General features: G+C 42.4%; 1 protein-coding gene across 2 annotated transcripts; it reads left to right on the top strand.

The window, feature by feature from the left end:
* Nucleotides 1-592: 592 nt before the first annotated feature.
* Nucleotides 593-20558, top strand: KCNE4 (potassium voltage-gated channel subfamily E regulatory subunit 4). Of its 2 annotated transcripts, XM_083443046.1 has the most exons (3): nt 593-607; nt 16312-16531; nt 17939-20558. In XM_083443046.1, exon 3 carries the CDS (start codon nt 17965-17967, stop codon nt 18475-18477), a length of 513 nt encoding a protein of 170 aa, XP_083299172.1. In that variant the 5' UTR covers nt 593-607; nt 16312-16531; nt 17939-17964; the 3' UTR covers nt 18478-20558. The 2 variants fall into 2 exon arrangements, with proteins under 2 accessions (XP_083299172.1, XP_083299171.1); XM_083443045.1 differs by lacking the exon at nt 593-607 and having other exon boundaries at nt 15824-16531.
* Nucleotides 20559-22540: the final 1982 nt, after the last annotated feature.

Genomic DNA, 22540 nt, shown 5'->3' with positions numbered 1-22540 from the left:
CTGTGTCTTTATTTCCGAGGGGGAGGTGGGAACTCGCCACGCAAGAGTCGAATGCAGTTTTATGAAAGAAGGCAAAAATAGCTGGCTGGAACACTGAAAAAGATCATTCCGGAAGCCAGCATACTGTTTGTATGGCCCACTTGAAAACCTATATTGCCATTGCAAAATGGTTAATTCTTTCATTTCTTCATGTTTTCATTAATTTTAGAAGAGCTGGTGCAAAATACACCAGTCTCCTAGTTCCACAGGAATTATTTCAAAGGCATGCCTTAGCTAAGCAACAGGCGTCCCCATATAGTTTGTGTGAATTAGAATGTCTTGCCACATCTTGAATCTAATATGCATGCAGCATCCAGATGTCTGATCTTCCAGACCAATTTAATTTCCATAGCTGACTTTGCCCCCCTCCCCTGCACCTTTTCAGGTAGCTATGGCAACCAGCATTTCACCGCTGACATCTAAGCAGGCCACTGGTAACCATGATGACTTATTCAAGACAATTATGACTACTGGTTGGTTTCTCCTTTTTGTGTGTGTGCGTGGGGGAACATCTAAAGCATTCTGCATCTGTATCTTTGGGGAAAGAACGACTTCGTTTCAATCCTGTGTAAGTAGGCTAGACAATCTGTCAAGCACAGCCAAATCAACAGTGCCTGTCCTTTGCTTGGCAGTGTGCAGATGGTGCCGCAGACCTGCCTGCACATCACTAGGTGATAGATGTGGTATTTTGTTCCTCCAAACAGCATGCTCCTCTGTACTGTGTGTGGAACCATATTTAGAAGAGCAACGCCTGTACAGAAACCTGTTACTTCTCACAGACTGACCAGGGCAAAGGATGGAAAACACTTTGCATGACACAGTTGCTAGATTAATGACTGAGCTGGGATCCATCGTACATGTTTGCAGGGAAAGCATGGCACTGAACCCTGTGCGTGTTGACTTGAAAGTCCCACTGTGCTCAGTGGGGTATATTTTTCCTAATAAGTGAAGGGGGATTGATTGCTAACCCACCCTGAGAATTGTAGCTCTGGGAGGAGGGGAATATGGTTTCCTAAAAACTCTCAGCACCCTTAACAAACTACAGCTCCCAGAATTCTTTGGGGCAAGTCATGAGTGTTTAAAGTTGTATGATAGGGCTTTTTTTTGAGCCAGAACTCACTGGAACGCAGTTCCGGCATCTCTCAGGTGAGCACCATTGCCATTATAAGAGAACAAGGGAGGTATTCATACTGAGTTCTGGCACCCCTTTTTCTAGAAAAATAGCACTGATGATAGTGCTTTAAAGGTATGGAGTGGATTATCCTTAAACTGGACTTCTACTGGGCAGCCCCTCAAACATGTGGCAGTTGCAAATAAAGGCTTGTCCTCTGAGAGCCCTTCAAGTTGAGGGTTGTCCTTTGCAAAATAAGGCTCCATTGCCACACTAAGATGCTCTCATCCCCTGTATTCAGAAGAACTAAGTATTCTCCATGCATGGAAGGGTTTGGCGGTGGTTGAGTTTGTTTGTTTTGGTAATTTCAGTATCTAAAGGCAGGAATGCATTTCATGGTGTTCTTCAGCTTTGAAAGAAACTGTGTGTGGGAAATCTATCTTTTAGGAATACGGATTGTAAACTCCTAAAGTTTTCAATACAAGGATGCCTTCATAAAGAATATTTGCCTTATTGCACATATCATGTCAAAAAGATAAGACTGTTATGTCTGGAACAGAAGCAACAATGATATAACTGTTAGATTTCCATAACCGTTTCCAAGCTAAACAGTCTTCTCAGATGTTCGTAGTTTTCTTGAAATGTTCTTTGCCTGCCAGTTTTGGAACAGCCAAAGGAACCACAATGCAGTTCCTCTCAAGGAGCATAAAGTCAACATTGACTCTGGGCACACTACTTTAGACAGAATTAGGGCAAAACAAATAAAACCAATATAACACTGTGTAAATTTTGTAAATTTTAATCTGGACACGTCCTCTTTGCTGACCAAAGTGCTAATGTCTTGTAAGGAAATCAGCTTGGGAGATGTAGCTTAATTCTATTTGCAGCTTATTTGCAGAGAAGTTGAGGACTTGCAGTAGGCCTTGCTTTGGCACAGAAGTGCATCTTAGAAACTTTACAAATATTCTGTTTTCCTGCTCCAGGGGTGAGGGTTTGCAATGTATTGTTATTGTTATGTATTGTTATATTTTAGGTGGATATATATACCAACCCAGTAGCTCATAAACTCAAACTCCCAGGTTAGTTCAACCCTTTGGGAGTCCCCAGCAATATGTTGTGTCAGTTGCAGTGGCAAAGCTTCCTGTCTGAGTACAATGTGCTATTTTCTCTTTCCTATGCTTCCATATCTGACGTGCATTTTATTTTCTCTGACAACTAACTGAACAATCCCTTGATGTGTGTGTGTGTGTGTGTGTGAGAGAGAGAGAGAGAGAGAGAGAGAGAGAGAACCTGTGGCCCTCCAGAGGTTGTTACATTACAGCAGGTACAGTGGTACCTCGGGTGACATACGCTTCAGGTTACAGACTCCGCTAACCCAGAAATAGTACCTCGGGTTAAGAACTTTGCTTCAGGATGAGAACAGAAATCGCACGGCGGCGGTGCGGCAGCAGCAGGAGGCCCCATTAGCTAAAGTGGTGCTTCAGGTTAAGAACAGTTTCAGGTTAAGAACGGACCTCCAGAATGAATTAAGTTCTTAACCCGAGGTACCACTGTATTCTCATTGGCCACGTGGGCTGGAGCTGGTGGGAGTCAGAGTCTAACAACTTTCTCCATCCCTATTTGATATACACCTATCCTACCTTTCAGCTGACGACAGGCATACATAAAACCAAGGCAATCAATAATAGCTAATAAAACAACAAAAGTGACACAGTTAATCATGATAAAAAGCAGCATTACAGGCAAGAATTGTTGAAATTCAGCAGAATATAAATCCAGCACTTTTAAGTAGCAGGAAAGGGTGGAATTTGCCCATTCCCCCAAACTGTGATAATTTTAAATACTGTGACATTTATCCTATAGCAGTTCTAGGATGTCATCTGTGCAGAGAATTCAAGAGAAGCATTTAAAGGCACCATAAATCGTTAAGGATACATAGTAAATAGGTATTGCTGACAAGGCAAACTCCGAAAGGCTGTATTTCTGCCACATTAGTATTTTTTCTCTCTCTCTCTTCAAACTGCTGCTGTTATCAGATTCAAGAGTGCGCCTTAATTTAGGCTTAGCAGCTGACAGCCAAAGTAGGCCCAAGCTGAAACACTATTTTACCATTTCCTTTCCAATGACCTCCATGTTCTTAACACGTGTGTGTGCATGTCGTGTGTATGCATATGGGAAGATAGAATGCCACCGACCATCTGAGTCACTTTCTCCAACTAGCTTAGTATTGCCTTGACTGGCCATGGCTCTCTGGGGTTTCAGAAAGGGCTATTTTTCATCCCTCCCAAGAATGCTAGAGAAGGTGTAGCTAAGTTGGGGCTGCTCAGATGTTGCTGGATTACAACCAGGGATAGTCAAATCTGTCCGTTTTCTGCTTCTTTCTTTCTTTCTTTCTTTCTTTCAAAAAGGACATCTTGAAAATCCAACAGCATTTGTGTGCTCATTTTGCCTAATATACACATGTTTGCAAAGCCATTTCCCTTCATACAGTGCATTTTTTTGTATGTTACTTCCCTAAATATATGCATTTTTAGGCACACTTATACATGCATTTTTGTACGCTTTACTTGGCAGGAGTAAAGTGCCATTATCCAAAGTTATTACTTGCATTGTAAAATTCGGAGCAGGGTGGATTTCAAAGGATGGCTGTGTTTCAGTCCTCATTATTTTTTTCAGGAAAGTGTGAATTAGACAGGTTTGCCTTTAAATAGGAGCAGGTTAGAATTTCTTCCTCATCCCACCATCCCTGAGCATCAGCCATGCTGGCTGGGACTGATGGAAGTTGCATCCCAATAACATCTGGATGGCATCACATTGAACCAGTGAACTTTTGTATGGAAAGGTTGCACTCTGCCATTAAGTCGCAGCGCTATATATTTCCTTTTTTTTAAATAAGATTTTTATTGGGTATTTTATGCTGATAACAAGAAAGACAATAAAAAATAAAAAAAGAAAAAGAAAAAAGCAATACATAAATTCAACAAACAATACATCCACAATAGAAACTGAAATAAAAACAATACAACAATACAACACATAAAAAAAGAAACAAAAGTAAAAACACACATCCAAATTTTATATCCACATCTTTCATTAGCTTATTTCCTCGACTTCCTCACACCTCCCTTTTTTGTATTCTAGTTCAAGTTATCTAATTCAACAAATCCTTTCCCTCTTCTTCAATTTAATCTTTAATTTATCATAATACAATTTAATTTTCCATTTCTCAATTTAACGCATTAATACTTAATGTTCATATCATTTTTTTAATGTTCATATCATATTTCCTATATTCTTGCAATGGCATACTGTACACTTCTTAACGCTGTACTGTTTTATAACGCTGTACTGTTTTAACACTTGATTGGGAGCCACCCAGAGTGGCTGGGGAAACTCAGCCAGATGGGCGGGGTATAAATAAAAAATTATTATTATTATTATTATTATTATTATTATATTCTTGGATTTGTTTTATTGAAGAAACTTCTTTTAAGAATTGCATCATCTAAGCCCTCACTTTATTCCCTTTTCCTGAATTCTCTTACATGCTTCAGAAACCACTGACCCATGCACAGCAAAAGGACCACACACATTTTTGGTACACCAGCTGTTCATTTGTTTACACTGAGTGTCTAACTGCATGTCATTAGAAGACAACTGGATATCACTTAAATATCTAGAGGAGGAGCCCCAGCATTCCTCTGGATTAACAATAATCTTTATTAGTATTATTCCTCTTATTTAAATATACAAGTATTAATCATATCAAGTTGGTTGAAAATTTCAGCAAAAGTGTTCTAGAAACATCCCCGTTTCCTTGATAATCCAAAGTTATTACTTGCTTACTCACAACAGAATCAAATTTTAAAAAATATGCTGTTAATGTATCTTCATGTAGCAGATTTTATATATACAGGATGGTATACAAAGAGATTTTAAAAACTACAATGCAGTATTCAACTTATCTTTATTATTGCTTGTAAGCCGCTCTGAGCCCGGCCTTGGCTGGGGAGGGCAGGGTATAAATAAATTATTATTATTATTATTATTATTTATTTATTTATTTATTATAAAACACAGCCAATCGTACAATAAAATTAAGAGGAATAAAACCACTAAATACAAAGATAACAAAAAGCAGGAAAATCTGGCCCCATAGCATCATTGTACAGTTGAACTTCTACTTACCACACCTCTTCTTATGGTTGTTCCAAGTCGTGAGCGCGGCAAACCCTGAAGTAACTGGTGGATTTGCTGCTGTTCGTACATGCACAGAAGTGGGCAATCGCCGCCCCTGCCTGCACACAACAGCACCTCTCCCAGCGACCCATTTCGACCTTCGGACGGACCTCCGGAATGGATTATGGTCGCAAATAGAGGTTCCACTGTATAATAACTGGGGCTGGCATCACTTCCCCATTTCAAAATGAAATGAAAAAACATGCCTTTCACTCCTCTCATCCTCTGTGGACTAGTCTTGATCCCATTGTCTACTTCTCTGAACTCTAGAACACGGACAGCTAACATGGGCTTGATGCAGCCCCAAAAGCAATGTTTTCTTCACCACAAATTTGGTCAGATGTGGAAAAAAGGGAAAAAAGAAAGTGGTCAAAGTGCTTGGCACTCCAAGGGAGATGCAAATCACCCCCTCCCCGATAATCAGAGCAGTCATTTGAGGAGCGGGTAGGGGGTGAGCTATACAGATCAGATGAGGAAGGGGGCGTGCATACATGTCTTGTATGTGTGTGCATGTGGGTGAGGACAGCCTGATAGCCACACCCACTGCCACCACACACACACACACACACACACACACAAGTGTGTGTGCATGTGTATGTAGAAGAGAGAAATTTGAGAGTAACTAGATATGTGTTGGCCCCAGTGAGCTCACCCACCCCGCAAGAAGTCACAGTTCCGAATCGTTCAGTCAGGGAGCTTGACAATAACTTTATCATTTATTTCTCAACCAGGAATTCAGTTGCTGTAGGAAACTCCAGGCTCCACCCAGATGTAACTAAGTCCAGTGCCACCTAGTGACTACCCTGTAGAACGACATTATCCATGCATTATCCTAGCGCATTTGTGCGGCCACAGAGAAATCCAAGAGGCTGCATAGCGCCGCATGAACAAGCTGCTCCCTTTCACATTAATTTTAAGCCAGGGAAAAATAATGTGCAGCGTTAAAAAAAAAAAGAGAGGCTTCTTCACCAGTCATCCTAGGTCACTATGACCTTAATAGCATAGCAGCTGTTTCATTTCTACATGGATAGCAGATGCTGAGCTGCAGTTCAAATGTACCCTGCTTGGGTCTTCTTCCAGCATAAGGCGATACACATTTCACACGCATATGTCTTATTTCTGCTGAATATTTTGGTGCGTGTTCACAGTATGCTGTTTTTGTTTTTGCAAACAATATGACCGTCTCCATTAATGTCTAAGGCCTCTGCTGTCTTGAAGCATGAGTTTAGATGCTGAGCAAATTTCTCAGGACACAAAGTTCTCTTGGACTCCCCCTCCCTTTTACTTACGGTTCATTCATAGGCTGCATTCACACAGTGGTTTATTCCATTTCCTAACTGTTAATTTCTGCATTATATTTGACCTTTCACCTGACATAAAAGCACGTCTGGAAAACTAATGGAATACCCTACTTGTTTAGCATTCATTTCCAGGTTGTTTGATTCCAGAAAAAAATCAATTTGCAGACTCTTTAACCTGGAAAGTAAAGAAGTAAAGTGTAAAAAGTTGGGGTTGTATATTCGCACACAGAGATTTTCCGCTGTTTTCAATGAAGCATTGTTTTTTCTTCCTTTTCCATTAATTTTTTTTGCAGTGTCAGCCAGCTTTCAGATACATTGTATTTCCCTTAGTTCTGTTTTTAAGTATTTGAAACAATTTATCCCAACAAGTCTTTCCTACTAATGATTTGTGGACTGTTTTAAGTATTTCAACTCCTGCAGGTACACCAAAATGACACTGACAAACATGTAATGTGTGCTGATGAGGGAAAATGTTGCTTGGACATATATATTTTACAAACAAACATACATACCGTACATACGCTACCTATTGGCTGTTGATCAATGACTTTCCTTTTTTTCCAGAATTTGCCCATTTTGCAAATAGCATTTCTGCATTTATTGGGGGTGGGGGGAGAATTCAGAATTCAGATGCTATGAATTTGGCTGGAGTAGGGCTGTGTTCACCCATAAATAGCTGGTTGTTCTGCTTTTGTGTTGATTGAAAGAAGCAGCCTGCAGTGGTACCTTAATAGCTGAACGGCTTAGATCAGGTATCTCCAAACTCGACCCGCCAGATGTTTTGGGACTACAACTCCCATCATCCCTAGCTAACAGGACCAGTGGTAAGGGATGATAGGAATTGTAGTCCCAAAACATCTGAAGGGCCGAGTTTGGGGATGCTTGGCTTAGATGAACAAATCAGCTCCTGAATGTGGCAAACCCGGAAGTGAGTGTTCTGGTTTGTGAACGTTTTTCGGAACGTTTTTTGGAAGCCAAACATCTGACGCGGCATTTGCTTGAGTACAGGAAGCTCCTGCATCCAATCAGAAGCCACGCCTTGGTTTTTGAACTGTTCCGGGAGTCGAAAGGACTCCCAGAAAGGATTAAATTTGAGAACCAAGGTACCACTGTATTATCATTTATTATCAGTGTCAAATGGGAGGACAAAATCCTGAAGAATGAATAAATCTGAACAAACTGATTTGCCCAGATTTTTCGAATGTATCTCTAGGCTACAATAATCTGCCATGAGGTGCTAAGATTGAGTAAAACCAGCTTTCAGTATCCTTGAACGGCATTCAAGAAGCTGTTGAAGAATGCTGGAGAATCTGTCTCATATGAGGATCAGTCTGAATCTAAATCCATCTGCCATTCTTTTTTGTCAGCTATCACCTGCCCTCAGATTCTCTGCCAAGTTAAGACCTGCGTTGTTTTCTGCCAGTTGTTGCAGTCTGTCAAGCTATTAGTTTGACCAAAAATCTTTTCAGTACAACAGCTGTTGTATAGTTTATTAAGGAGACGGATTGGTGGCCTCTTTCCATTTTCTGTAGTAGAGAGGTGCTTTAATATGCTTGAAAAAAGAAAAGAAAAAAACCCCTCAATGCTATTTGACTCCTCTTACAGATTGCAAGTTTGACTCAGGTGTAGACTAAATGAAAAACCAATTGCATCAACACCAATTGCACCCTGTTGCTGTTTTTATTTTGATTATGTTCATTGTGGCTTTATATTCTGATTTTACCTGAGACTATTCTGATTTTACCTGAGGTATAGGGCAATATATAAATTCGATAAATAAAATAAATAATAAATGTACTACATGAATAGAGGACAAAACTGGGTTTTCCTGGTGTTCCAAACCTTGTTTATGGAGTGCAGGCTCCAAACTGATTTATTTGCCAGGTCATATACACCTCCCTGGCAGGGCTCCAAACTCCAGGCCTCTGCAAGATTTCTCCTAGTCTCTGGGATGAGAGGGAGAAAGGAGTCTGGAGGACAGTAGTACACATTTAATTCATTGTTCAATGCAAGCCTTTTGGGTTCAGTTAGAACTGAGCAGACTTCCTGACTTCAGAGCATTTGACTTCCCTGCTGGTTAATTTCCTGATTTAAGCAAGAAATAGTTTTCTTTGCTTTATTTGCACAGTGTCAGGTCGTGAGAAAACTCCACCAAATCATTCTTTACTAATGGAAGCACTATGTTAAAATCATGGGAGCTCTCGCTCTCGCTCGGCTTGCTTCATTGCTAGCAATGAGAGCCATGCTACAAAGTTCAGAAAAGGGCAACCAAATGACAGAGCTTTTGTAGTTTAGCAAAAAAAGTAAGAGGTGGCATGAGAGAAGTCTGAAATTATGCATGGCATGGAGAAAGGTTTTTTTTCCCCCTAGGAGGGAAGAGCGCCTTTGTGCTTGGGACTTGCTTGTGAGTTTTCCATAGGCATCTGGTTGAGAAGATGGTGCTGCACTAGATGGGTCATTGGTCTGATCTAGCATGCTCTTGTTGAGTTCTTAAAGAGCCCCAACCTCTTCCACTTTCTGTTCATTTCAGATTCCTCCCCCCACCCCACAATTAGAAATGGAGACTTTCAACTATTATTTTCAGAATCTTCCAGAACTGGCAAAACTGGAGAACGTGGAAGATGCTCATAGCCAAAGTATTACCATCTGAATTCACTTCCTATATGAGATGTAGCATTGCGTTCAATGAAATTAAAATATTGTGCTTAATTTGCAAACCTTGCTTTCAAAACTGGGGGTTATAAGCACCTACTCCAGAGTTAATTCCCCAAAGAGTTCTGACTTGGAAAATTCTCAATCCCTTTGTGCCAGATTTATGTCTGAATATTCAGACATTACAATGCTCAAATGTAATTGACTGTTATCCGCGTATGGTGTAAACCTGGGGAAAGTAATGTTTGAAGTTTCCCTAATGGGAGCATCTGCTGGGAAAGGGAGAAATCACCTCAAATTGGGCAAATGTCTACTCAACTTTTGGATGATTTCATCTTTCCCCAGCAGCCCCTTATTTGCCACCCCACATTAAATTTGTTTATTTAAACCATTTGAGGTCTCCTTATAGGACACAGTCCTCTTTGGAGGCCTAAAAACAAGCAGCGGACACCACTGTTCATATAATACAATTTGATTCAATATGCATAATTTTCAAACCACAAAATGTCAATAAGCCAGAAGCTTCCCTGTAACTTGAGTTAATCAACATTTAAAAATATTATTCATAAAAATGGCAAAAATTCAGCAATCTAAGCAATACTCTAAAAACAAACAATCTTAATACAATCCTCTTCACCAAAAGCCAACTGGAATAGATGGGTCCTCAAAGCACATCATTCAAGAGATGCCCCTGATTCCCCATGGAGACTTTTTTGGGGGACACAGATGTCTGCAGTAGGGAGGATGCAACAGGAAGCTCTGCTCCTGTGAAATTTCTTATGTTATCTCAGGATCCAAATAATTTCCCATATTTATCTTCATGCCTCTCTTTCCGTAAATACCCAGTGCTAGAAAGTGGGGGAAATCCTAACGTCTACTCCCTTGTCCTCCTCCTGCCCTTCCTTTCACACTGATAATAAACAGATTGCTTCAGGGAAGGATAGTCACGGTTTGTATACACGCCACTCAGCTACATGCAGAGTGTTGTGGAGCCAGTGGGAATTGAATGGGGATCAGCATCTCATGCATCAAGAAAAGGGTTGATGTCATTAATCCTTTCTGACTCAGATAGAATCTGGCAGATGCACACAAGGACTATGCTCTTTTCCAAAGGGTTAATGCAGCACTTTTTTTCCACAGAAGGCTGCAGGATTTAGCTGTTCAGCTCCCTGGGGAGAATAGTTGCTTTCAAACAGGTTGTGTAGCGGCAGATGTGTACTGTCCTATTTCCTGTTCCCCTAGACTAGCAGTTCTCAAACTGTGGGTCCCCAGATGTTGTTGGACTACAACTCCCATCATCCCTGAGCTCTGGCCTTGCTAGCTAGGGATGATGGGAGTTGTAGTCCAACAACATCTGTGGACCCGCAGGTTAAGAACCACTGCCCTAGACAGACATTGGAAAGAAGGGGATGCATAGATTTATGAGGCAGGGGGAGGGGAGGGCTGGCAGAAGGTTCAGCGGGTGCACCTTCCTTGTGGCAAGGGGTTGGTCTTGATCATCTTTCAGTTCTTTCCAGCACTATAATTCTAGGCTGCTAAGTTGCTCTGGAATACTTGCTGCTATTTCTCATATTCTCGTAGTAGAGGAAAGATGGAGAACTCTTGACTCACCCATATGACGTGTTGGGTTGTTATACACATGCATCATAGGTGGAATTGAGACTCAGGAGGAGGCTTCCAGATAAGCAGGTCCCTTTGGCCTTTGGCCACACAATGGAACTTAGCATCTCCTCACCTTTTGAGCCCACCCCCAGGCTTCCGAAGTATCTTCTCCAACCCTCAGGAGCAAATTTAGAGGAGAAGGAGGGGAAGTTGTGTAAATGTAAGAGCCATGCTCATAATTTCTCATTCTTTCATTTCATCCATTCAACTCCACTCCATTTCATTTCATTTGTATCACGTACTTTCTCTAAGCATTCAGAGCAGTGTTTTAGCCTCATAGCAACCTGGTGAAGTAGGCTGCTACAGTGGAACCTCGGTTGTTGAATGCTTTGGAAGTCGAACAGTCTTCCGGAATGGATTACATTTGACAACCGAGCTTCCACTGTACTAGGGTCTTGCTTTACATAGGACAGCTTTCTCTCTGAAGGGCTGTCTATCTGAAGCAGTCTTCTCTTTGAAGGGCTGCCTAGTGCATGTCCTGTTTGTAGGCAATGAACCCTAAGAAGGGGCAGTGGGAGGGGCCCAGAAGTTGCTCCTCCACAGTTAACTCCTGGACAGCAAGCCGAGCCAACATAGTGAGAAGTTTTATACTTCTATTTGAATTATCTTAATTACTTCTAAATGTGCCTCTATCCATTCAAATCAGCAGATGCAAATTCAGTGCAAAACTGCATCCCCCACCCAGGAGATGCATTTTGTTATGTGTGAGTGGCACTCTAGTCAATTAGAGTAACGAATTGTCTGAAGCCACTCAGTCATGTTCTTGACTGAGCAGGGATTCGAACAAAGGTTTCGGATCCAAGAATTTTCAACCTCCCAACCCAGCAGGCTACCTATTGAACCATAAGTTGGAGCAATATTTTGTTTTTGTATGGGACGTTACTGACAAAGCACAGATGGGATTGTTGTTTTGTTTCCTGTATGCCCGATCATATCAGGAATTATATGAATTGGAGGAGAGGCGACAGGAGGGAGAAATGAAATATTCCCAGCAGGTCTATAGCCACATGGATTAATACCAAAGAGTTCTCAGCATAGAAAATTACATGTGTTTTTCTTTCTTCTGGGTGTCTAGAAAAGCTATTGTAGCAATTCCTTTGCCACCAGGGAGAAAGGCTTCTGTGTTTTTAGCTGCGTTCCAATTGCTATTTATTCAGAGATTAGCAGGGGAGTGGGACTGAATTTGGACCCAACAATCTCCACAAAGTTGGAAAAAGCAAACTTTGGGTACTCATACTTAGTTTACAGATGATTATGCAAGTCTGTGGGGGATGTGAAATGCCAGATATGATATACTTAGGTCAACATTAGAAATAATATTACGAGATAAGGGACGGGTGGGTGACACACACACATACAGACTTGGCAAAGCAATGCTGCAGACAGATGATGTTGTATCAAATCCCCATGGATATTAATCCAACATCAACAACTCCTGGGCCATCGTATGGGAACGTGTGATGAGGGGGAAAGATCGTCATCTTAGACAACAAAGCCATGTTGATTTCAAATGATGGGAAGCCCATTATACTAGTCTTTATGTCTCTGCATTAAAAAATAAATAAATTTGAAGATTGAAAGTTTTTGATTCTATAATTACATGCTTGTTTAACCTTTAAAGAGTCAAGACTCAACTGGGAAATATCCAGCTCTATCATCAAGAAGTCTTCAAAATCCAGTGAGAAATTGAAATGCCCTTTCACATACACATCCCTGAAAGTTACGCAGTGGGGATGACATTTATGTTATACACAGAGAGCATGGTTGGTTCAGGACTATTTTCTCATCTTGGCCCTAGATCACACTATTTGCTTCTGGGATAGATTACGTGATGTGTAATTTCAGTAAATAAAAAGGAAGATAGCAGGATGGCAGAGAATGGGTGGTTGCACTTGCTTGGTGAAAACATAATGGAACACAAACGGCTGCCAAATTACCATCCAGATTTCACTTACTTAAATCTTTAATAGCTGCCTTTCTAAATAACTAATTCTTCCACAGCAACTGACAATAAAAATGATACAACACCTAAAACAAGCCAAGTGAAAAGTAGGACAGAAAAGTATGCCATAACCCAAATACTTACATTAAAGAAAGAAACAAATGTTTTCATTTGCAACTATCTGGGTGGACTTTGCAGCTGCTTTCACACTAGCTGTGTGGTCTGGAATTGTCATATTTTGTTCAGTCACTTCTTACAGAGAATCCTGACATGTTTGCTAGCCTGTTGCATGGCAGCCTTTCTGCATAGTCTTCTTCTCTCCCCCTACCCCAAACATGATTTGTGGCAGAAATGCAGTGCAATTGTATCACCAGTCTATTCACAGTGTTAGAGCACTGAGACTTTTCAGGACTTCTGTGCCTTTCATTAAAAGCCTCTGTCTCATGTCTCTGCCCTTTTTATTACTTCCTGTTGAGGGCAGAAGCAGTTTAACTGAAGAAAAGCATCTTAAATATCCTTTGAAGGGTCACTTCAGTTGCTGTTCCTGTGATGGTGGTGGGGTCTGAGGAGGATACAATGTGGTTGGTGCTACATTTAACGGGGGAGATTCTATTGCATAGTACAAAGTTGCATTGCTGATGCCTTAATTGTCTTCGGAAAAAGACCAGTGATGAATGAATGAAAACACACACATGCTCACAGACACACAGTTTCTTCTTGGGCAAAGTGGATGAAAACCACATTGCTGGAAGCAATCAGAAACAGCTCCCCAAAAGCAGTAATATAGGATACTTGACATTCTGCCCATATGCTTCTCATACTGGACTGGATGCAGAGCAGTGGTGGGAGGCACCAACTGGGGACCACCCCCCCCCAAGAGAAGAAGGCTCAGAGCTAGGAGATTGGTAGTGGGATGATGAGTGGTCAGAGGGAGAAGAGGGAGAAAACTGGGGGGAGGAGTGCTGGAAGCTGAAGAGGTAACAAGGTTTAGCGAGCAGGAAGAGACTGGGACAGAGAGCAGTCCAGAACCAGAGGCAGAAGAGGAGGCTGGAGAGGAGAGGGAGGCCAAGAGGCAGAGATGAGTCCAGCTGGTGAGGAAGCCAGGCTGTCTCCCACTCTTGTTGCAACCAGCTTTCCTGCCCCTTGTCTTCCAGAACCCAAAGGGGTATGAAGAAGGAGGAGCAAAGACAGGCAAGACGATGGAGCCTCAGATCACTTGGGAATGAACCAGGGGAGAAGGAGACTTAGGGAGCTGTGGGAAAGTGGGGACCTTCAGTCCTCACAGCTACCTCATAGGGGCAAGATCTACTGGGAAGAGTTGCTGCGCTCTCTAGACCTGGCCTTCTGAGTTGTCTTGTTTCTTTCAACAGAGTCAACTTCACTGAAGCCGTATGAATTATAGCTGACCTGCTCCTGGCACTTGCTCCTGACAATGCTTTATTTTATCAGTTAAAGCCATTGCTATTAACCATCACCACAGCTGGCAAAGAAAAGACTGCAGTTTGTACGATTTACTACTTGCAGCAGCTATATTGTACTAATGCACCCAATTGAAGGATAGTGTCAGATGGATTGCTGAGGAAGCAATTGCAACATGAACCAACGTGTCTCAGACTCCAGCTGTGAATGTTTGTATCTGGGAAGTGCTATTCTAGCACATCCTGGAACTTTCCATTAGTGACACTGGAAGCAGACGGTTTTCACTAACTGAGCACCCCTGAATATCTGTGAGCAGTGAGACAGTCCACCCTAAGTCAGTTAAGTCAAATTTCAAACTATTGGAAGGTTACAGTGCCTGCTGTAGCTGTAGAGACTAATACAGGACAGACGTGTTTTTCTTGCAGCTATGGCAGGTGAAGGTATCCAGTTGTGCTGCTGCAGATGTGATCCTCCCAGTGGCCATTCTGTTAGAATTCCTGCTCCGTGATTGCAGTCATAGGATTGTTGCCTATCACCTGACGCTGTATGTTTTGACTCCACAGAGTGGGAAGTGACGGAGACAGGATGTTTGTGTTACTGTGGGACTATTGTCCTTTGTTCTTTTCCTCTTTGCTGTCTGAAGCTAGAGAGAGAGGGAGCCATATTGCAGTGCTCCGAGTGTGTTTATATGTAAATAAAGTAGATTAGCCAAAATGCTGAGTTGCTGAGGTCTGTTACGCAAGATGCACAAACTCTGCAGATCCCTAAGTGTGCCGGTGTCTGTTGGCATCAGTTGCTGTGATGTTTGGGCAGAAGAAAGCTTTTGAAGCTCCTGAACAAAAGACCAGGAGGGAGAGAACATGCCAGCGAGGCATGTGTCTCTGCCAGGGCCCTACTCAAGAGTAGACTGAGCTCCTGACACATTCATCATCTGGTCACTGCTCTGGATGCGCAATCTATCTGTCTCCAGGCACATGGTCGTCTGCAAGGCATTCCCACATAGCAGAGTTGATGTTAACAGCCTTCATATCTTGTTTGCCTTTGCAATGCACAGTTGGTCGGCCAACAGGCTTGGTGCCTGAAGCCAGCACCCTGTAGATCACGTCCCTGGGGATCCTGCCACCTTCCAGAAGGACTTAGGCTTTCAACTATCATTTATCACATTAGAAAGCAAGAGTGTGCATCTTGCTGAAAAGAGTAAAATGGGAGTGGGTCAGAACTTGAAACTCTTACTATTGTCACTGGTTTGACCTATTTGCAGAAGGAAGCAGCACGATTTGATTAGAGTTCAGAGTTCACTGTTGCCAGGCTTTAAATCACAATGCCATATAACTAGTTCCCCAGAGCAATTTCAAAGTCGGTCTGCAACAGGACATATGGATGTTGGGGAAATTGGATTCCATTAGCAAGCTTACCTAATTCACACTTCCGAAACAATATATGAGCTGAATCTGTGTACAAAAATGCACATACTAGAGGAAAGTGTGCATATAAATACATATAGCAGTGGATATACAGTAGCATACAAAAATTCATTATATTAGGCAAAATTGCTTTGCAAAAAAAACCAAGGAAAAATAGCACTAAAATGCTGGTAGATTTTCATGAATACTTTTTCTTTCAGTTACAAACTGATGCAGAAATGTGGAGAATTGAAATTAAGATAGGGAATTGAGAAACCTATATATACATCCCTATATTGGCATATTCCTCCATCCCAACTTGCAGATGGCCATGAAAGGGATTTTCTGCTGATTGCTCTTTCTCTTAACTGTATTGCCCTGTAAAGCTTCTTCCTCCATTGGCACAAAGCGACCGTCAGTACAAATCACAGTTCCCACCACTGGAGTGTGAGTGCCTGAGTTGTGTTTGTGTCCACACACTCTGGCACTGAGCTTTGTTTAGGAAAAGTTACTCAGCATCCTCAGCCTTTTTCATTTTCACAGAGGTGTCAGGAATCCAACCAGTTAAACCGCAAGCCTTTGAGTTCATGCACTGACTCCAGCATGCAGCTATTGTAAACTCTTGGGAATCACGTGATGAAACTTCTCTTCAGAGGCTATTAATTCTGGCAGCGGACGGAGAAAGTTTCCAGAACTCAGGAAACTGCTTCGTGAACAGTCTTCTTGGGAGCTTTGGGAAGCACAAAATTATTTGCAGACTCACGTAAGTTGTTCAAGTCTCTTTTTCTTTGTTTCACTGCGCTAGATATAATAGTGTTTTCTTATTATTACCTTGTCTAGAACAACACTGATAAGCTATGTATTCAGATTCTCAGAGCTTTGATGCATTAAACTTGTCTTGATAATAAGCCTTCCCCCGAAACGTTTTTTTGCCTCCCACATTTATATATTTCTTGTATTTTAGAATGGCTTTTTCACCCTTTGTTCATTTGTGATCACATACTCTCTTTGTGGTGCTGTCTGCTGGATTATCTTCAGACAAACCAAAGTATTGCTCTGATAGAAGCCCAAGTCTGTGAAGCTCTGTATATTTTTTTTCAAAAGGAAAGGAAAACTGCCATATGATTATTATTATAAGAAATAGCATTTTGTATACTTTTTCTTAGTAAGTCGTGCAGCAGCCTAGGGCAAGTATTATCCTTATCTTGCAGAACTGAGAGTGGATGACTGATGCTGAGGAAACTCAATGGCTATGGTGACATTTGAACCAGAATCTTCTCATCTCACACTCCCAGGCTGCGTAAACACTATACCTTTAGAACACATTCGAAACACATGTTTCCCTCAGAGTGTTCTGGGCACTGTAGTTCACCTCTCACAGAGTTCCCATTCTCAACAACCTTCAATCAACTGCAGTGGCCAGAATTCCTTAAGAGGAGAAATGTGCTTTAAAGGTACTATGTGTATGCAGCCTCAGCCACCAAACATGACACCAGCTCTCATAGAATTAGGGGACAGCAAGAGATGCACACTGCATAAAGGATAGACTACACCTCAGGGGCACAACACCATGCTATTCATGCAGAAGATCCCAGGTTCAATCCCTGGGATCTCCAATTATAAAGGAGCAGGCAGCAGGCACTGTGAGATGCCAGAAAGCTGCTGTTGGACAGGGTGGATGTCATGGGTGTCATAGTCTGACCTGGTGTAAAGTCATTGAGATGGACCTCCTCTAACCTTCCTTAAAACATTCCTAACTGAGAAAACTGTTCTATTATTTCCAGCATAATAATATGATGGCCCTCTAGATATTGTTGAATTGCAACACCTACCAGCCCCAACCACTATAGACAAAGGCCAGTATGATGGGAATTGTAATCCAGCAATATTTGGAGGGCCACACACTCTCCATCCCTGGTCCTGAATATTAGCTCCCACATCCGTAATAAAGGAATAAGAATGCTTGGCATCTTTCCTGGGCAGCTGCAAAGTATATAAAATACTGATTATGATGATGGTGGTCGTTCGGGATTGTTCCTTTTCTTTTGAAAATAGATAGACCAAGGATTTCCCATTTGCAGCTATTTAGCTTTCTAAAAATGTTTGTATTTATTTTGTTTCCTGGGTTTTGATTTCTGGGTTTGATGTCCCGACCTATTTCCTCTTGCAGGTTCCTGGTTCCCCCACAGTGCTTTGATGTTCACGATGGATCATTTGAACATGACTCAGCCCATGCTTGCTGCTGAAAGCACAGGACCTGCTGCGTCCACTCTTGAGAAAGGCGGAGGGAACGGAAACGAATACTTCTATGTCCTGATCGTGATGTCCTTCTACGGCATCTTCCTGATGGGCATCATGCTGGGCTACATGAAGTCCAAGAGGAAGGAGAAGAAATCCAACTTGCTGCTGCTCTACAAGGATGAGGAGAGGGCATGGGGACAGGCTGTCAAGCCTCTGCCCACCATCTCGGGACTGAGGTCTGTCCAGATCCCCATGATGTTCAGCATGCTGCAAGAGAGCATGGCACCGGCTCTCTCCTGCACCCTCTGCTCCATGGAAGGCAGCAGCGTGAGCGAGTCTTCCTTGACAGACGTTCACCTCACTATTCAAGAGGAAGTGGCTGATGCCGAGCTGGGAGAAACAGGCGAAGTGGCTCTCCTCGATGACAGCAGTGAAGGTTCTTCAGAAAGCATCCACCAAAATTCCTAGCGCTTGCAAGACCTGGAGACACAGCATCTTTTGAATGAGTAGAACTGAAGGAAAACCATTTCCCATTTTGCCTCCTGTCTCGATTTGTCGAGCACCAGTGATGGAAGGGGTGCCTGGAAGCAGGGAGGAGAGGCAGCAAGCAGAAAAGCAACTGGGTAGGCATTTGTTGTGCATAGGAGAATAGTTTTGTTATTAAGGACAAGGAGGGATATTTCTCTCCTGGCAAATGTGTTTGCATAGCCTCTCGGTTTGCTTTAGAATGCTGCAGATATCTGGGAAGTAGCTGAGAAACATCAGGGATGTTTCGTGAATGAGCTGCCAGCCTCATGGATCTGGCCTTATGAGTGTTTCACCCCCATAAGCAAGTCTAAAAGAAAGAGTTTCTACGGAAAATGTGGTCACCAAGGGCAGGGATAATTTAATACCAAACAAAGAGCTTTGCTTCAGCCAATGACTAAGCACAGTTTAATTCATTCTTGACTCTCAAATATGTGCAGCTGTGTCAGAAGAAGTAGGTCCATGTGCGAGTATATCTGAGCAAATATTTCTTTCAGAGTGCCCGTGAAAGAAATGAAGCTACATCCATTCATACCAGCAGACCATGATCTCAATCCATGGGGATACTAAACTCTTTTCATTTTAGTAGCATTTAGAGGGGTAGGGGTGGGGCAACACAATGAAACAGAGTGGGCACTATGGTGAAATTCTACAAAAGCAGACACAGATCATGCATGATGCATGCATTTCTATGTCCTGATTTGCTGTAAGAATGTTTACCCCAATGGCTCCATTCAGCTATCATATGAAAAGCATGAATTAGAGCCCAAATCATACTTCAAGTTTCATAGCAGATGGGGGCAAATCATGGTTCAAATCTGCTTGCCTGCTTTTGTTTTCCATCTGTACAACACGCTTGTTCCAATGATGCAAGATACGGAACATGGCCTGTAACTGGCAATTTAGATTTCACACTGTAGCACCATTATCACAAAACACTGGGCTGGATTCAGACTAAGTTAGTCATGCTTGAAATCAGTGGGAGTTAAGTTAGTAATGATAAAATTGTCCCACTGATTGTAATGGGAAGAAAGCGTTACTAGCTTAGCCTGGATCCAACCTTTTGTTTGCAAATGCCCTTCAAACTTAATTCCTGATTCTTATTTGCTGGCTGTCTGCAAACCATAGTTTGTCAGTTCAAATATCACGCTAAGCCATAGGTAAGCTTTTTAACCATAGTTTGGCACTGGTGTCTCTGAAGAACTGAACCACACTGTATGTTCATATTACAAACGCTTGAAACTTGCCAGTTAAACCTCTGCACAATTTTCATAGAGGGTTTAATAGCACTGGGGCAGAGGGGTTTTGCTTCCATCGTGCATTGCAATGGACAGTAACGTCAGATTGGTCTCATAAGTATGAGAACAGAAATGCTGCCAAAATGCCTCTCTGAGTTTTCTGAGTTAAATAGCTCCAGAACATATTCATTGCCATGGGATACGGTGTGGGAAAATAGAGCGTGAAAAGGGGACAGGCACAAATGAGGCAAAGAGCTCTCATTTCCCACTCCCATCTGAAAGTCTCAGTTCCAAGTTCTGTATGAGTGGGGACAGACTAAATGGGACCTTCACCTCCTCTTTCTGATGTCACTGGGGATACTTTTGTTTGTGCAGAGACTTTGTTGCTCATTGACAAGTGGCTGCAGATCTCATTAAAGGCAATGGGAATATTTCATTGACTCGGCCGATCAACCCGCAAGCATGAATTCTGGGTTGCTTTATTCCAAGAGGGACTGTTTTAAGTTTTCAAAGCAGCCAAATTACTTCTGGCATGTTGCCTGGAATCACTTGAATCCTGAAACTTTCCAACTCCGACTTTCGAGTTGTCATGTTTTTCCATTGCTTTGTCCTCATTCCTTTGATTTCCGTACAAATCTACTTGTCACTCTCTCTTTGCTTCAAAAGACAATTGTGTATATACTTTGATACCAAGCTGTATATATTTGTCTTACATATTTAAGTTTAACTGTTCCTTTCTGACAAACACTAATTTTTATTTAAATAAAGCGATCACACTTTTGTGAATTTTCTGCGGTGTGTGCTCAGTACTCCAATGGGGTCTCTGTGACTCAGGATTCCCTAGGGCAAATCTCACCTTTGCCATGAACTCTGCCTTGAGTAAGCGGCTCTGTCTCAAACTCAGGCCTCCCTTGCTTTCCCACCACTTCAATATGGAGCTAAGGTTGTTGTAAGGATTGCAACAGACCAGAATTACGGTGGCATGACTTCGACATCAGTCAACTTCTTTCCTCCCCCATCTAGCCTGATAAAGAGTTCTGAGGAACTCAAAAGCTTGCACACAGCGTGTATTTTGAGCCAACATACCTACTTTTATTTTGTGCAACAAGATAATGTTTCTGAAGCACTTGGTAGCACAGAACAAGGCAGTGGGCATTCTAGTTTATGGAAATTGTGGCTGAAATTGCCACTGAAAGAAGTGAACAAACGGGTCTGCTTTTGATGGTAGGAGTGGGGAGCCTTTTTCAGCTGAATGACTGCATTCCTTCACAGGGAACCTTTTGGGGGTTGCATTCCAGTGGTGGGCAGAGGTAAAAATGTGTGGGGCAGCACCAGATTTAAGGTGGTTCCCCTACACACGGTGCCAAGCCGAGCGGGCACAGAATTGAGAAAATAACTGAGAAGATCCATTTGGGGGCACCAAATTCTGGCCTCTCACAGGGTGCCATATTATAAAAGATTACTCTAGTCTTCCCCTGTGTGGGTCAATGAATAAGACTCTTACCTTTCTACAACAGGCTGCATTCCAGTCATGCAAAATTCTCTCTCTTTTGCACACATCTCTCTCTCTCTCTCCTCCATCAAGGCAGGAGGCATGATAATAGTTCGAGGACACATTTTGGCCATGCAAAACACAAAAAGGCACAGAGCAGGGCTGAGAAGAGGGAGGTCTGGAGTGGAGGAGGGCCAGGGGAGCATCCCAAAGGCCCGATAGACTAGGCGTGCTGCATTTGGCCACAGGACACAAGGTTCCCACCCCAGGCCTGGGGAGAGTCCTGAGGGCTGGATAAAAAGGCTCAGAGGGAGCTGAATTTGGCCCATGGGCCTGAGCTTCCCTACCACTGCACTGCTCCAAGTTGTCTTAACCTGAATGTGGAATGCCATTCTGGTTGAGCATTTGGACTTGTATCTAATACACAACACGATCCCCTTGGAAGTCTGTGGCAGCACTAGCTGTGATCATCCCAAGCGGCTAGTTCCCAAATTGCCACTCTAATATAACTGGGACATTGCTTCTCCTGGGATTAATGCTGTCTAATGTGAAAGATTACCTTACAGCTTTCCAGCAATGACATTCAAACGCTAAGAGCATCAATATTGCCATCTTAGGACATAGCAGTGGTTGAGCCTGGAAGCTGCCAACCAACAATTAGCACTTGAGCAGCAGACTGAGCAGGCACACAGGTCAACTGGTCACAATCTTCCTCACTATGTTATTCTATTTAAATTACAGTTTCTAAATTTGCCTCTTTATGTAAGAAGAATAAACTTATGGAAATCCATTCCTTCTTTTGTCCTCTATTTGGGTGATGCATATTTTCTTTTTGGGCCATCCTACTTCTGATGATGTAAGTGGAGGAAATGTGACTGGGCTTGCCTTAGCTAAAGGACTGTTGGGCTGTCTTGGTACTCCTTTGAAGGCCCCACTTGAGTCACTGGACTCTGAGTAGCAGGCTGCAGGGGATGGCATGAAGGGAGGTAGGCTTCTGAGTGTGGCCCAGACTGGTCCGTAGGAAGCCAGTTAGAGACGACATAATTGCAAAACACCTTGCATATACATGCTGGTAGCATAATGGGTTTAAAGTGATTTAATTGGATACCAAGGGATTGGAAAGAAGCCTGCATGCACACTTTCTTGATTTCTGCAAGACAAGAGAACAGAGATGTGCTCTTTAGCACAATAAGTAATGAATATAAGAAAATGAGAAAAGTAATGGGGAAGTAGGTACAAGCAGCTGATGCAAATCAGAATTCCAGCAACCAGCTCC

Source organism: Podarcis tiliguerta (genome assembly GCF_965153285.1).
Source record: "Podarcis tiliguerta genome assembly, chromosome: 5".
NCBI classification, from domain to species: Eukaryota; Metazoa; Chordata; class Lepidosauria; order Squamata; family Lacertidae; genus Podarcis; species Podarcis tiliguerta.
The sequence above is the reverse complement of the archived record's forward strand: the minus strand, read 5'-3'. Positions and strand labels throughout refer to the sequence as shown.

What these genes read in the sequence shown, in the direction of transcription:
- KCNE4 (XM_083443046.1), top strand. Translation starts at nt 17,965, where the DNA reads ATGTTCACGATGGATCATTTGAACATGACTCAGCCCATGCTTGCTGCT.